Here is a 17,130-nt window from a genome sequence, read left to right as displayed (position 1 = left end):
GAGGGAGGAGATAGAAAGAGAGAGATGGAGAGAAAGAGGGGGAGACAGAAAGAGAGAGATGGAGAGAAAGAGGGGGGAGACAGAAAGAGAGGGATGGAGAGAAAGAGGGGGGAGACAGAAAGGGAGGGATGGAGAGAAAGAGGGGGAGACAGAAAGAGAGGGATGGAGAGAAAGAGGGACAATAAAACAGCTGGTTAACGCAGTTCCTTTTGCGTCATTTCTATATATTAGACTACTGTATGCGAAATGGAGAGGGAGTGTGTGTGTGTGTGTGTGTGTGTGTGTGTGTGTGTGTGTGTGTGTGTGTGTGTGTGTGTGTGCGTGCGTGCGTGCGTGCGTGCGTCCGTGCGCATCGGTTGTGTGAGTAGTGAGAGTGATAAAGGAGCTTTAAATAACAAAAGAGTTGACCAATAAAAACTTCCAAAAGGACTAATTCGAGGAAGAAAGGAGGACATTTATAAATTAGTTTCAAAAGTTTCTCGTTTGTAAACCATGTAAATAGAATTTGCTAAGTTTTAATAATGTTTAGTAATAACTACATATGTTTAGTAATTCTATGGTGTAAATTGTTATAATTTCACATTCTTACCCTTTCTCTCTAGAGCAAGTGTGTTTCTTCACTTTTTTCCCCCTCATGCCACTGTCACATTCCACAAGATAACCCTAAGTGTGTGTGTGTGTGTGTGTGTGTGCGTGTTCGTATTTGTGTGTGTTGTGATAACTAAAATGCCCGATTTAACGTGACAGGACCTTGGGTGTTTTTTTGCCCTGTACTTCCCCTCCCAGTCCACTAGATGGAGACATGTAACCGCTGGTTATTTAGACAACAACTCCACTGGTGAAGAAGGAGGAGCAACATTCAACATGGCGGCGAACAGAGCAGGTAGGATGCGTTGCTATAGCCACGGATGCATTACAAACGTAACTATGAATTTGAAATGTATTTCGGATTAATAATTTTACAGTCCCATATTCTGATTAATTTACTGCTGCCACAAATAGTGTGTATTTATACGTTTGTGTGTGAGAAACGGACTGATATTTGTTCACAGAATTTCACACATTGTTTTATTCCCTTGCAGGAAAGTCTGCTGTTGTAGTATCCTTTTCAAAATAAAGTTAGCTAGCAATGGACATAGCAACAGGTTAAAAAAAAAGTGTCAAGGTGTTTCTTCCCTTGGAATTAAAAATGAATGGCTATTTTAAAACGAATTGAACACACACACGATACAGATAATGAAAAACGCCCTTAACCGCCACCTCCAGCTATCATCTGTTCCTCTCCAGCTCCTGCTCTACCTGACAGCTCTTTACTACGTCTTGTACTTCCTCTCCACACTCTGCATGATCATCTACAAGAGTGAGGCACCTTCTGCATGCACACTGTTGTTGTTGTGTGAGAGAGAGATAGAGAGAGAGAGAGTGACTAATCTTCTGTATGCACACTACACTGTTTTGTTTCGTCTTGTACTCTAGTGAGTGTACCTACCGTTCTGATTCAGTTCAGAACATCTTTATTGTCCCTGTTTTTGTGCAGTATAAATACCTAGACAAAGAGACATTTGTATGTAGGCCTGTTGCAAAAATGGTCCTGGGTCCTGAGACTACCTGAAACCACCATATATGCAGTCTTGTTCTCAATAGATAGGGTCTTGGCCTCAAGGTGGTCTGGAGCCGGATAGTTCTGGTCTTGACTCCGTCTCTGGTTTGCTGCCTGTCCTCTAGGTCGTGTGATGAGCTACCCTGATGACCTCCTAACCCAGGACGTAGGTCTGCTTTTCTTTATGGCTTGTCTGGAGCTGCTCCGACTCTACTGTGGTGAGTTGTAGTGGGGGTCTGACTCTGAGGTGAGTTGTAGTGGGGGTCTGACTCTGAGGTGAGTTGTAGTGGGGGTCTGTCTCTGAGGTGAGTTGTAGTGGGGGTCTGACTCTGAGGTGAGTTGTAGTGGGGGTCTGTCTCTGAGGTGAGTTGTAGTGGGGGTCTGACTCTGAGGTGAGTTGTAGTGGGGGTCTGTCTCTGAGGTGAGTTGTAGTGGGGGTCTGACTCTGAGGTGAGTTGTAGTGGGGGTCTGACTCTGAGGTGAGTTGTAGTGGGGGTCTGACTCTGAGGTGAGTTGTAGTGGGGGTCTGACTCTGAGGTGAGTTGTAGTGGGGGTCTGACTCTACTGTGGTGAGTTGTAGTGGGGGTCTGACTCTGAGGTGAGTTGTAGTGGGGGTCTGACTCTGAGGTGAGTTGTAGTGGGGGTCTGACTCTGAGGTGAGTTGTAGTGGGGGTCTGACTCTACTGAGGTGAGTTGTAGTGGGGGTCTGACTCTGAGGTGAGTTGTAGTGGGGGTCTGACTCTGAGGTGAGTTGTAGTGGGGGTCTGACTATGAGGTGAGTTGTAGTGGGGGTCTGACTCTGAGGTGAATTGTAGTGGGGGTCTGACTGAGGTGAGTTGAGTTGTAGTGGGGGTCTGACTCTACTGAAGTGAGTTGTAGTGGGGGTCTGACTCTGTGGTGAGTTGTAGTGGGGGTCTGACTCTGAGGTGAGTTGAGTTGTAGTGGGGGTCTGACTCTACTGAAGTGAGTTGTAGTGGGGGTCTGACTCTGAGGTGAGTTGTAGTGGGGGTCTGACTCTGAGGTGAGTTGTAGTGGGGGTCTGACTCTGAGGTGAGTTGTAGTGGGGGTCTGACTCTACTGAAGTGAGTTGTAGTGGGGGTCTGACTCTGTGGTGAGTTGTAGTGGGGGTCTGACTCTGAGGTGAGTTGAGTTGTAGTGGGGGTCTGACTCTACTGAAGTGAGTTGTAGTGGGGGTCTGACTCTGAGGTGAGTTGTAGTGGGGGTCTGACTCTGTGGTGAGTTGTAGTGGGGGTCTGACTCTGAGGTGAGTTGAGTTGTAGTGGGGGTCTGACTCTACTGAAGTGAGTTGTAGTGGGGGTCTGACTCTGAGGTGAGTTGTAGTGGGGGTCTGACTCTGAGGTGAGTTGTAGTGGGGGTCTGACTCTGAGGTGAGTTGTAGTGGGGGTCTGACTCTGAGGTGAGTTGTAGTGGGGGTCTGACTCTGAGGTGAGTTGTAGTGGGGGTCTGACTCTGAGGTGAGTTGTAGTGGGGGTCTGACTCTGAGGTGAGTTGTAGTGGGGGTCTGACTCTACTGAAGTGAGTTGTAGTGGGGGTCTGACTCTGAGGTGAGTTGTAGTGGGGGTCTGACTCTGAGGTGAGTTGAGTTGTAGTGGGGGTCTGACTCTACTGAAGTGAGTTGTAGTGGGGGTCTGACTCTGAGGTGAGTTGTAGTGGGGGTCTGACTCTGAGGTGAGTTGTAGTGGGGGTCTGACTCTGAAGTGAGTTGTAGTGGGGGTCTGACTCTGAGGTGAGTTGTAGTGGGGGTCTGACTCTGAGGTGAGTTGTAGTGGGGGTCTGACTCTGAGGTGAGTTGTAGTGGGGGTCTGACTCTGAGGTGAGTTGTAGTGGGGGTCTGACTCTGAGGTGAGTTGTAGTGGGGGTCTGACTTTACTGAAGTGAGTTGTAATGGGGGTCTGACTCTGTGGTGAGTTGTAGTGGGGGTCTGACTCTGAGGTGAGTTGTAGTGGGGGTCTGACTATGAGGTGAGTTGTAGTGGGGGTCTGACCCTGAGGTGAATTGTAGTGGGGGTCTGACTGAGGTGAGTTGAGTTGTAGTGGGGGTCTGACTCTACTGAAGTGAGTTGTAGTGGGGGTCTGACTCTGTGGTGAGTTGTAGTGGGGGTCTGACTCTGAGGTGAGTTGAGTTGTAGTGGGGGTCTGACTCTACTGAAGTGAGTTGTAGTGGGGGTCTGACTCTGAGGTGAGTTGTAGTGGGGGTCTGACTCTGAGGTGAGTTGTAGTGGGGGTCTGACTCTGAGGTGAGTTGTAGTGGGGGTCTGACTCTACTGAAGTGAGTTGTAGTGGGGGTCTGACTCTGTGGTGAGTTGTAGTGGGGGTCTGACTCTGAGGTGAGTTGAGTTGTAGTGGGGGTCTGACTCTACTGAAGTGAGTTGTAGTGGGGGTCTGACTCTGAGGTGAGTTGTAGTGGGGGTTTGACTCTGTGGTGAGTTGTAGTGGGGGTCTGACTCTGAGGTGAGTTGAGTTGTAGTGGGGGTCTGACTCTACTGAAGTGAGTTGTAGTGGGGGTCTGACTCTGAGGTGAGTTGTAGTGGGGGTCTGACTCTGAGGTGAGTTGTAGTGGGGGTCTGACTCTGAGGTGAGTTGTAGTGGGGGTCTGACTCTGAGGTGAGTTGTAGTGGGGGTCTGACTCTGAGGTGAGTTGTAGTGGGGGTCTGACTCTGAGGTGAGTTGTAGTGGGGGTCTGACTCTACTGAAGTGAGTTGTAGTGGGGGTCTGACTCTGAGGTGAGTTGTAGTGGGGGTCTGACTCTGAGGTGAGTTGAGTTGTAGTGGGGGTCTGACTCTACTGAAGTGAGTTGTAGTGGGGGTCTGACTCTGAGGTGAGTTGTAGTGGGGGTCTGACTCTGAGGTGAGTTGTAGTGGGGGTCTGACTCTGAAGTGAGTTGTAGTGGGGGTCTGACTCTGAGGTGAGTTGTAGTGGGGGTCTGACTCTGAGATGAGTTGTAGTGGGGGTCTGACTCTGAGGTGAGTTGTAGTGGGGGTCTGACTCTGAGGTGAGTTGTAGTGGGGGTCTGACTCTGAGGTGAGTTGTAGTGGGGGTCTGACTCTACTGAAGTGAGTTGTAGTGGGGGTCTGACTCTGAGGTGAGTTGTAGTGGGGGTCTGACTCTGAGGTGAGTTGTAGTGGGGTCTGACTCTGAGGTGAGTTGTAGTGGGGGTCTGACTCTGAGGTGAGTTGTAGTGGGGTCTGACTCTGAGGTGAGTTGTAGTGGGGTCTGACTCTGAGGTGAGTTGTAGTGGGGGTCTGACTCTACTGAGGGGAGTTGTAGTGGGGGTCTGACTCTGAGGTGAGTTGTAGTGGGGGTCTGACTCTGAGATGAGTTGTAGTGGGGGTCTGACTCTGAGGTGAGTTGTAGTGGGGGTCTGACTCTGAGGTGAGTTGTAGTGGGGGTCTGACTCTACTGAAGTGAGTTGTAGTGGGGGTCTGACTCTGAGGTGAGTTGTAGTGGGGGTCTGACTCTGAGGTGAGTTGTAGTGGGGGTCTGACTCTACTGAGGGGAGTTGTAGTGGGGGTCTGAAGGGTGATTCCACGACAGCGGGAGCAGAAAATATTTTTTATCTCTCAGATTTTTCTGGAAATTCTCACATAATCACTTCATTGCAAGGAAGGATGTTTGAAATGCTTTTTACATTTGTATCACAATTATTATTTTTGAAAATCATGATGAAATGTGCAATTTTAGGCCCTTTTTAAACCTGTACATGCCTCCTGTCAGACTCTATGCTCTGTGAACCGTACATGAATACAGACATCTAGTCATTATACTGTCAGACTCTATGATCTGTGAACCGTACATGAATACAGACATCTAGTCATTATACTGTCAGACTCTATGATCCGTGAAGAGTACGTGATACAGACAACATCTAGTCATTATCCTATAAGACCCTATGATCCGTGAAGAGTACGTGATACAGACAACATCTAGTCATTATCCTATAAGACCCTATGATCCGTGAAGAGTACGTGATACAGACAACATCTAGTCATTATCCTATAAGACTCTATGATCCGTGAAGAGTACGTGAATACAGACATCTAGTCATTATACTGTCAGACTCTATGATCTGTGAACCGTACATGAATACAGACATCTAGTCATTATACTGTCAGACTCTATGATCTGTGAACCGTACATGAATACAGACAACATCTAGTCATTATACTGTCAGACTCTATGATCTGTGAACCGTACATGAATACAGACATCTAGTCATTATACTGTCAGACTCTATGATCTGTGAACCGTACATGAATACAGACAACATCTAGTCATTATACTGTCAGACTCTATGCTCTGTGAACCGTACATGAATACAGACATCTAGTCATTATACTGTCAGACTCTATGCTCTGTGAACCGTACATGAATACAGACATCTAGTCATTATACTGTCAGACTAGATGTCTGTATTCATGTACGGTTCACAGATCATAGAGTCTGACAGTATAATGACTAGATGTTGTCTGTGTCATGTACGGTTCACAGATCATAGAGTCTGACAGGAGGCATGTATAGGTCTATAAAGGGCCAAAAAATGGACACTTTTATCGTGATTCTCATAACAAATGTACAAATAATTTCAAACATCCTTCCTCTCAACGAAGTTCCTATGTGAGAATTGCCAGAAAAATCTGAGATACCCAAAATATTTTCCTCTCCCGCTGTCGTGGGATCCCCCTATACTGCTCCAGGGGCATCGTGCTATGTCTCTCTCCCCCCCTCCCTCCCCCACCCACCTCCTTCCAGGTGTGAGGGGTAACCTGCAGGAGACGGAGGGTTATATGTGGGCCAACCTGGCCATGACGGTGGCTACGGCCCTGCTGTCCGTCTACTTCCTGGTATGGCAGCTGTACGTGATGCACGCCGACGTCATCATCAACGCCGTACTGCTCAGTGTTTACGGACTGGGAGGGGTCCTAGGTCTGGCCACGCTGGCTAGATTCACCAGGTTAGTTTATCTATTAGCCGTGACCATCCTACTCACATAGCTATCTATTGATATGATTCATATTTATTCAATTCCTTTTGTTTTTGTGATTTAATAATTAAAGGGATACTTTGGGATTTTGGCATTGATGCCCTTTTAATCTGGCCTCCCGAGTGGCGCAGCGGTCTAAGGCGCTGCATCTCAGTGCTAGAGGCGTCACTGATACAGCCTGGTTCGATTCCAGGCTGTATCACAACCGGCCGTGATTGGGAGTCCCATAGGGCGGCGCACAATTGGCCCAGCGTCGTCCGGGTTAGGGTTTGGCACGGGGTAGGCTGTAAATAAGACTTTGTTCTTAACGGACCTTCCTAGTTAAATAAAGGTTCAATAAAAAGTCTATGGGTATCCACTAGCAGCAGCTACCCAATCACTCTAAGTCTATGGGTATCTGTTAGCATGCTAGCAGATACTCATACACTTCCAGTCATTGCGCTAACGCTAGTTAGCATTGGCTCGCGAAACTACCTCTAACTTCCTTCATACTGGACACAGAGACATAAACATGGTATCCACGAGTTCATCATCCCTTTAATGATTATGTTGACATTTTATCTTGGCCTATTTTTAAAGTAGGCTAATAGGCCTCTCCTACCAGTCCCCAGTGTTGTGAATGGCATTGTGTTGTGAATGGCCTGCCTGCACTGAGCGACGCTCCCTTTTGTCTGCTCTATTGTCCATCAATGAAATAAGCTCCTGTGGTTCTTCAGAGCCTTTGTGAATTATTGATCCAGGTTTTATTCATTCCAAGCGTCACTGTATACCGCCTTCTAATGCTATGACGTCAGGGCCAGACCTCACGTTTTCCTCCAAAGACAGAAGAGATTGTGGGTAAAATACCTGAGTGACCAGATTGGTAATGGGAACGTTCCACTTCTACTGAAGAGATTGGTAATGGGTCTGAACGTTCCACTTCTACTGAAGAGATTGGTAATGGGTCTGAACGTTCCACTTCTACTGAAGAGATTGGTAATGGGTCTGAACGTTCCACACTGAACTCAGGCTTTAAAGAAGGCTTCACTTTCCAATAACTGTGATATGTTGTGTTTTGTTTTGTTTTTAACCGTACTTTAGTTGAATACACTGATTGTAAGTCCCTCTGGATAATTCTGATAATATCTTGTTTTTTTCTATTGTGTTATTGACTGTATGTTTGTTTATTCCATGTGTAACTCTGTGTTGTTGTTTGTGTCGCACTGCTTTGCTTTATCTTGGCCAGGTCGCAGTTGTAAATGAGAACTTGTTCTCAACTAGCCTACCTGGTTAAATAAAGGTGAAATAAAAAATAAATAAATAGTATGTAGCCTAATGTCTGTGCTCTCTTCTGTCTTTCAGTGTCTATTCCTGACCCCATCAATTATAGCTGCACTGTCAGCACCTCCAGAATCTCCTACACTCCGTCTCTACCGAACCTTAATGGAAGGTAAACCCTCTGCTGCACCGTTGGAGATGAGTATCAATGCAGGTGTTTGGGGCGTTCAGAATGCTAATCCTGTCTCGGAGCTCTACGGACAATTCCTTTGACCTCATGGCTTGGTTTTTGCTCTGACATACACCGTCAACTGTGGGACCTTATATAGACAGGTGTGTGCCTTTCCAAATCATGTCCAATCAATTGGAATTTAGCCCAGGTGGACTCCAATCAAGTTGTAGAAACATCTCAAGGATGATCAATGGAAACAGGATGCACCTGAGATCAATGTTTAGTCTCATAGCAAATGGTCTGAATACTTATGTAAATAAGGTATTTCTGTTTTACATTTTTTATAAATTTGCAAACATTTCAACAAAAAAAAAAATGTTTTTGCTTTGTCATTATTGGGTAATTGTGTGTAGATTGATGTGGAAAAAGTCGAGGGGTCTGAATACTTTCCGAATGCACTGTACATCACATCTATAGGCTACATTCAAATAGACATGCAAATAACAACCTACAGAAGATGGACCTCCAGTGTTCTTCTAAGCGGTACGTTTGCAATCATTCAGCCGATCCTAAAGCCCCTTCCCAACCCCTTCCCCTTGGCCCTAACCCGTTCCCAACCCCTTCCCCTTGGCCCCAACCCCTTCCCCTTGGCCCTAACCCCTTCCCAACCCCTTCCCCTTGGCCCTAACCCCTTCCCAACCCCTTCCCCTTGGCCCTAACCCCTTCCCAACCCCTTCCCCTTGGCCCTAACCCCTTCCCCTTGGCCCTAACCCCTTCCCCTTGGCCCTAACCCCTTCCCAACCCCTTCCCCTTGGCCCTAACCCCTTCCCAACCCCTTCCCCTTGGCCCTAACCCCATCCCAACCCCTTCCCCTTGGCCCTAACCCATTCCCAACCCCTTCCCCTTGGCCCTAACCCCTTCCCAACCCCTTCCCCTTGGCCCTAACCCCTTCCCAACCCCTTCCCCTTGGCCCTAACCCCTTCCCAACCCCTTCCCCTTAGCCCCTTCCCAACCCCTTCCCCTTGGCCCTAACCCCTTCCCAACCCCTTCCCCTTGGCCCTAACCCGTTGCCAACCCCTTCCCCTTGGCCCTAACCCCTTCCCCTTGGCCCTAACCCCTTCCCAACACCTTCCCCTTGGCCCTAACCCCTTCCCCTTGGCAGTAACTCTTCCATGTTAACCCCCTGTTGCCGTGTAGTGGATATTCCCACATATTGGTTACACCTTGCAATTATGCAAACACCAGAGGGATGGGGCCTAGGGGGAGAGGTAGGGACTGAACTGATATTCTGTATAGGATAGGGGTCTTCTCAAATACCAATCTACTTTTATCATGTTCCTTTCTTTGGTAGATTATGGCACTTTAAATCTGGTTGTTTATTGGCCTTTACCTCTGTCTCTCTCTCAGTGACATATGTAGTTAATGGATAGCCTCAGCCTGAAGGTGCCACCTCAGGTCTCTTGTTCCTCACACCCCTACGGAAGAGCAGCTCTCGCTCAGCCCAGTCCAAGCTCTTCTTTGTCTTGGCACCCCAATAGTGTAACCAGCTTCCCCCTGAGGCTAAGACAGTAGAGTCCCTTCCCAGCTTCCCCCTAAAGCTAGGACAGTAGAGACCCTGCCCATCTTCCCCCTGAGGCTAAGACAGTAGAGTCCCTTCCCATCTTCCCCCTAAAGCTAGGACAGTAAAGAAGTTCAAATCCCCGTGTTGACAAGGTTCCAAAATCTGTCGTTCTGCCCCAGAACAAGGCAGTTGTTTCTAGGCCGTCATTGTAAATAAGAATTTGTTCTTAACTGACTTGCCTAGTTAAATAAAAATGAATCTATATGGGCCAAATAATGATGATCCACACTTCTGCAAATATATATATTATTATCAATTGAGCTCACAAGCAAGGAATTCATCTATTTTTATGGTGGGAGATTATAATACGGTTTAAGTACCTCAACGGATCGTAAAGGAAATCACCGTCATGCAGGGATATTGGACATTTCATCAAAACCTATTGGATGACAATTTGTTCTTAACTAAGACAAAATAATTCATAATTGACTCTTTTTTGTTGCACAACATAGGTACAGCAGATCCCCTTATTGTATGGGACACTTTCAAATGTACTTTCAGAGGCCATTCAATACAATACTCATCATTAAAACTAAAGCAGTTTAGGTGAAAAGAGATTCGACTAATGAAGGAAATAGAGGAAGTAACAGAGCAGGTTGATGGTAACGGAAACTGTACTATAGAGGCACAAAATAGGTTAGAGGGGAAAAAAAGAAATGGACGTACTTATTCAAGAATGATCAAGTGTCACCAGAGTCTCTGGGTTCGCGCCCAGGCTCTGTCGCAGCCGGCCGCGACCGGGAGGTCCGTGGGGAGACGCACAATTGGGCTAGCGTTGTCCGGGTTAGGGAGGGTTTGGCCGGTAGGGATATCCTTGTCTCATCGCGCTCCAGTGACTCCTGTGGCGGGCCGGGTGCAGTGCGCGCTAACCAAAGGAGCCAGGTGCACGGTGTTTCCTCCGACACATTGGTGCGGCTGGCTTCCGGGTTGGAGGCGCGCTGTGTTAAGAAGCAGTGCGGCTTGGTTGGGTTGTGCTTCGGAGGACGCGTGGCTTTCGACCTTCGTCTCTCCCGAGCCCGTACGGGAGTTGTAGCGATGAGACAAGATAGTAATTACTAGCGATTGGATACCACAAAAATTGGGGAGAAAAGGGGATAAAAAAAATATTTAAAAAAATAAAGAATGATCAAGTGTAATGTATTACAAAAATAAAGCGAATTGGATGGAAAATTGGGAAAAATGTACAAACATTTTCTTGAATTTTCAACATAGAAATGCTACCAAAAATAATTTACAGAAACTTGTTACAAATGATGCAGTCATCCTGTCACGCCCTGACCTTAGTTCCTTTTTTATGTCTCTATTTTGGTTTGGTCAGGGCGTGAGTTAGGGTGGGCATTCTATGTTTTGTTCTATGTTTTGTATTTCTAGGTGTTTGGCCTGGTGTGGTTCTCAATCAGAGGCAGCTGTCTATCGTTGTCTCTGATTGAGAACCATACTTAGGTAGCCTCATTCCCACCTGTGCTTGGTGGGTAGTTGTTTTCTGTTTTGTGTGTTGCACCTTGCAGAACTGTTCGTTTGTCGCTTTTTTGTTCAAGTGTTCGTATTTATTAAAAGTATTATGAATACTTACCACGCTGCACCTTGGTCCTCTTCTCCTTCCCCCGACGACATTCGTTACACATCCATGATTCACCACATTATATTCTGAAAGAGGAAACTAAATATTTTAAGCATATCTTTTATTTTCAGTCTCCTCCATTTCCACTGAACGATGTTAACTGTAAGGATTTCTTTCCTAATATTAATAATAATAATAACAATGTACAATTAACACATTTACAGAAAGACCTGTGTGAAGGACAACTTACAGAGGAACTTTTTGAGGCAATAAAATCTTTTCAGTCTGTAAAAACACCAGGGCTTGATGGTATACCAGTAGAGGGAAATCAGACCTTTTTTGATGTTGTCACGCCCTGACCTTAGAGAGCCGTTTTATGTCTCTATTTGGTTAGGTCAGGGTGTGATGTGGGGTGGGCATTCTATGTTTTGTGTTTCTATGTTTTGGCCGGGTATGGTTCTCAATCAGGGACAGCTGTCTATCGTTGTCTCTGATTGGGAATCATACTTAGGCAGCCTGTTTTGCCAACTTAGGTTGTGGGATGTTGTTTTTTTGTTAGCTCTGTGAAGCCTACAGAACGTGACGTTCATTATTCTATTGTTGTTTTGTTTGGGTGTTCTGAGGAAATAAAGAATCATCATGAACACGTACCACGCTGCACCTTGGTCCACTTCTTCCGACGGGCGTTACAGATGTACTCAAAGATCCATTATTAACACGTTTTAATTACTCCTATAAATTACTCCTATAAAAATGGTAGACTTTCAGGTTCTCAACAAGAAGAAGGTCTGATTTCATTACTACTAAAACAGGACCCAGGTGGTAAGTATAAAGATTCAGTCCATTTAAAAAAAACCTGGAGGCCTCTTACACTTCAATGTTGTGATGAGAAAATCCTGGCGAAATGCATAGCACATAGAATAAAAAAGGTTTTTACCTAATATTGTTAATCCTGATCAGACAGGTTTTTTACATGGACGATATATTGGAGATAATATACGAAAACAACTTAACAATTGAACATTATGAAACATCGAAGATACTAGGCCTGTTCAACATAGCATATTTTGAAAAGGCGTTTAATAAAGTACGACTATAATTTATATATAAATGCCTGGATTACTTTCATTTCTCTGAATCTCTTATACAATTGTATTTTATTTGACAATGGATTAAAGTAATGTACAGCAACCCTAAATGTAAAATAATAAATAATGGTTACTTGTCAGAAAGTATTGAGATTTAAGAGGAGTAAAACAAGGCTGTCCATTGTCTCCATATCTATTTATTATGGCCATTGAAATGCTATTAAAATGTTGGTCCAACAAGAACATCAAGGGGTTAGAAACCCAGGGGATACAAACTAAAGTGTCAATGTATGCCGATGAATAGTTTTTTCTTAAGTCCGCAATCTGGATCCCTGCACAGTCTCATTGAAGATCTTGATCACTTTTCTAGCCTCTCTGGTTTGAAACCTAATTATGACAAGTGTACCATATTACGTATTGGATCATTAAAAAATAGAGTGTTTACACTACCTTGTAGTTTACCAATGAAATGGGTGGATGGTGAAGTAGACATACTTGGTATTCACATCTCAAAAAATATAAATGAACTTACTACAAGCAATTTCAATAGAAAGTTATCAAAAATAGATAAGATTCTGCAACCATGGAGAGGTAAATACTTGTCTATTTATGGAAAAATCCCATTGATTAACTCTTTGGTCCTATCACAGTTTACTTACTAATGGCACTGCCTACTCCAGACGACTTGTTTTTTAAATCATATGATTTAAAAGGCCCTATGATGATCAGGCCCTACACCCAAACAAGGGCACTGCGTTCATCCACCTCTGGCCTGCTCGCCTCCCTACCTCTGAGGAAGTACAGTTCCCGCTCAGCCCAGTCAAAACTGTTCGCTGCTCTGGCACCCCAATGGTGGAACAAACTCCCTCACGACGCCAGGTCAGCGGAGTCAATCACCACCTTCCGGAGACACCTGAAACCCCACCTCTTTAAGGAATACCTAGGATAGGATAAAGTAATCCTTCTAACCACCCCCCCCCTTAAAAGAGTTAGATGCACTATTGTAAAGTGGTTGTTCCACTGGATATCATAAGGTGAATGCACCAATTTGTAAGTCGCTCTGGATAAGAGCGTCTGCTAAATGACTTAAATGTAAATGTAAATGTAAATATGAGCAAAATGTTTTATTTTATTTGGAATGCTAAGCCAGACAAAATTAAACGTGCCTATTGATATAATGAATATGAGTTTGGGGGGCTGATCTGGGAGTGGCTGAGGGGATTAAAGAGCTTATGTTTGGTAATATATTACTGTGATGTGACTGCTTTATATAAAAGTACCATGTATGTAAAATATGTATGTAAAAGGTAAATGTAAAATATATGTACAGTACCAGTCAAAAGTTTGGACACACCGACTCATTCCATGGTTTTTCTTTATTTTTGCTATTTTCTACATTGTATAATAATAGTGAAGACATTAAAACTATGTTGGGAGGCCCACTTCTTTTTTGTTTGTCTTTCCTGTTGATACTGAATGTGTTATTTATTTGTGTTATTTATTATTAAACTCTGTATTTCTTAACAGTTTTTCTTTTCCAAGGGTACAGGTTTTATTCACTTACAATTTGACATGAATAATGTACCTGTAACCAAACATTATAAAACAAATAAAGGATTTAACCGACTGGCACCCGGGCCGGACAACAGGACAACTTCTCACCTATAAAAGAGTCAATTAAATCCAATTCAATAAAACTGTATTCATCTCCGAGGGGTAGTTTTTACTGGGCCTACTAAGTAAATAACAACCCGGCAACAGCAAGAACATAGCACAGCATATACCGTGTCATAATCACCACAGAACAACTTCAGACTAGTCCAGCTAACAGTGCAGTTACAATTCACAGATGTTGCATGATCGTTACTTAATAAGATATTATTTATAGTTTACAGTTTTTAATTCAATCATGCTTCTTTGTAGTTTTATTTTCTTCCTAATTAATATATATATATTGTAACATTTACTGGCTGCAATGTAAAGTCAATATTCCGTCTCCAAGTGTTTGATTGTGTATGAGAGGCGAGAGAAGCTGAACAGCTTGAAGTAGCTGACAGAGGAGCAACAGTGTGGAACATGGCCCTGGTTTCAATGACCCAGACAGGTAACAATGAGTGCTGGCTCGTTGTTCAGGTAGGCCCTATCGCTGTGTCCTTGTACAAATTACCTTGTTGAAGACGTATTGGTTTCTGTCACAACAGAGCAAAAATTAGTAGCCTGAATCCAAACTCAGTTGGTTCATTTCACGTCACGGTTTCAGTCTCTAAATGGAAACCAGTTGAGCCTATGTCTGTAATGAGGGGCCTTATTTCCGTAAGGAGGCAATACAAAGAAGCATGGATACTGGAGTGTTTTTTTTCCTATTTAATGCAACTTGCGAGGCCCTCATGCAACTGTGTTGACACTATGGATTTTCCCCACTCATATTTATAAAACAAAATGTTATATTATTATATATTATATTATATTTATGAATAAAACTGTTGCCCAGAAAGAATGTTGTTATGATTTGACTTGGAATCCATTGATTTGATCCTCTATCATTTATCAGTACATCATCTTGGACTAACCGGACCTGGATGGAAGTCAACCAAACTATTGGATTCCACTCAAACGATATACAGTGCCTGTTAAGTGCTAGGTTTGGCTATTAGGATCTTTCTATGAGCATCGTTTCCAAATCAAACAGCACAACCTTCATACCTTGGTTTTAGCAGATTGTCTATTATATTGACAAGATATTCGAGTGACCGCTCTAACAATGGAAATACATGTCCTCAAAGATGGAAGGCAGGCAGGAGGAGGCCAGATCAGGTGTGACCATTCTATCCAATGAGAGGGCTGATATTTATGTCAACAAGGCACACCTGTTAATTGAAACAATCAATCAATCAAATGTATTTATAAAGCCCTTCTTTACCTAGGAAGAAACCTAGAGAGGAACCAGGCTATGAGGGGTGGCCAGTCCTCTTCTGGCTGTACCGGGTGGAGATTATAACAGAACCTGGCCAAGATGTTCAAATGTTCATAGATTACCAGCAGGGTCAGATCATTATAATCACAGTGGTTGTAGAGGTTGCAACAGGTCAGCACCTCAGGAGTAAATGTCAGTTGGCTTTTCATAGTCGATCATTCAGAGTATCTCTACCGCTCCTGCTGTCTCTAGAGAGTTGAAAACAGCAGGTCTGGGACAAGGTAGCACGTCCGGTGAACAGGTCAGGGTTCCATAGTCGCAGGCAGAACAGTTGAAACTGGATCAGCAGCATGACCAGGTGGACTGGGGACAGCAAGGAGTCATCAGGCCAGGTAGTCCTGACGCATGGTCCTAGGGCTCAGGTCCTCCGAGAGAAAGAGAGAGAATTAGAGAGAGCATACTTAGATTCACACAGGACACCGGATAAGACAGGAGAAATACTCCCCGATACATAAACTATTGCAGCATAAATAATGGAGGCTGAGACAGGAGGGGTCGAGAGACACTGTGGCCTCGTCCGACGATACCCCCGGACAGGGCCAAACAGGCAGGATATAACCCCACCCTCTTTGCCAAAGCACAGGCCCCACACCACTAGAGGGATATCTTCAACCACCAGCTTACCATCCTGAGACAAGGCCGAGTATAGCCCACGAAGATCTCCCCCATGGCACGAACACGAGGGGGGCGCCAACCCAGACAGGAAGACCACGTTAGTGACTGAAATGCATTCCAGGTGACTACCTCAGGAAGCTGGTTGACAAAATGCCAAGAGTGTGCAAAGCTTTCATCAAGGCAAAGCGTGGCTACTTTGAAAAATCTCAAATATAAAACATATTTTGATTTGTTTAACACTTTTTTTTGGTTACTACCTGATTCCATATGTGTTATTTCATAGTTTTGATGTCTTCACTAATTATTCTACAATGCAGAAAATAGTAAAAAATAAAAACATTCTTCACCAAATTGGTAGGCCTTTCTTTACTAGTCGTGTATATAGCCGTCTGTAGCACGGGCAAATGTTTACTTTGCTCTCCAAACATCTTCGTGGCTATGTGTGAGTCCAATTCTATCAATCAGTGCATTCGTTACAATCTAACCACTACGAAACTTCTATTTGATCACATAATCCTCACGTAGCAAAATTATATTTTTTGTTGACCAAATTCAACAATCTCATTTACCTCCATACAACAACAAAATCCTCACTTAGTGGGTTTATTTTCCTGGTTATAGGAAAGTTTAAGATGGGAAACACTCTTTTCATGGCAAATTTTTTGTTGTTGACTTTTTCGCATATCTGCACTCTCATTGGCTAGAATGGTCCCGCCTGCTTTCCATCATTGAGGACATGTATTTTAATTATTCCAGTGGTCCCTCGACTATCTTGTCAATATAATAGATCCTCACTGTCTGGTCAATATAATAGACCATCACTGTCTGGTAAATATAATAGACCATCACTGTCTGGTCAATATAATAGACCATCACTGTCTGGTCAATATAATAGACCATCACTGTCTGGTCAATATAATAGACCATCACTGTCTGGTCAATATAATAGACCATCACTGTCTGGTCAATATAATAGACCATCACTGTCTGGTCAATATAATAGATTCTCACTGTCTGGTCAATATAATAGATCATGACTGTCTGGTCAATATAATATATCATGACTGTCTGGTCAATATAATAGATTCTCACTGTCTGGTCAATATAATAGATCATGACTGTCTGGTCAATATAATATATCATGACTGTCTGGTCAATATAATAGATCATGACTGTCTGGTCAATATAATAGATCCTCACTGTCTGGTCATTATAATAGATCATGACTGTCTGGAATACTT

The 17,130-nt window shown here is 44.2% G+C and overlaps 1 protein-coding gene across 1 annotated transcript; it reads left to right on the top strand.

Annotated features, from left to right (window-relative positions):
• Positions 1-864: 864 nt before the first annotated feature.
• LOC120042190 (transmembrane protein 80-like) lies at positions 865-8,169 on the top strand. Its single transcript, XM_038987062.1, has 6 exons — positions 865-883; positions 1,083-1,099; positions 1,267-1,360; positions 1,726-1,818; positions 6,370-6,571; positions 7,943-8,169. Exons 1-6 carry the CDS (start codon positions 865-867, stop codon positions 7,953-7,955), a joined length of 438 nt encoding a protein of 145 aa, XP_038842990.1. The 3' UTR covers positions 7,956-8,169.
• Positions 8,170-17,130: the final 8,961 nt, after the last annotated feature.

This window comes from Salvelinus namaycush, unplaced genomic scaffold (assembly GCF_016432855.1).
Source record: "Salvelinus namaycush isolate Seneca unplaced genomic scaffold, SaNama_1.0 Scaffold63, whole genome shotgun sequence".
Classification (NCBI taxonomy): domain Eukaryota; kingdom Metazoa; phylum Chordata; class Actinopteri; order Salmoniformes; family Salmonidae; genus Salvelinus; species Salvelinus namaycush.
The sequence above is the reverse complement of the archived record's forward strand: the minus strand, read 5'-3'. Positions and strand labels throughout refer to the sequence as shown.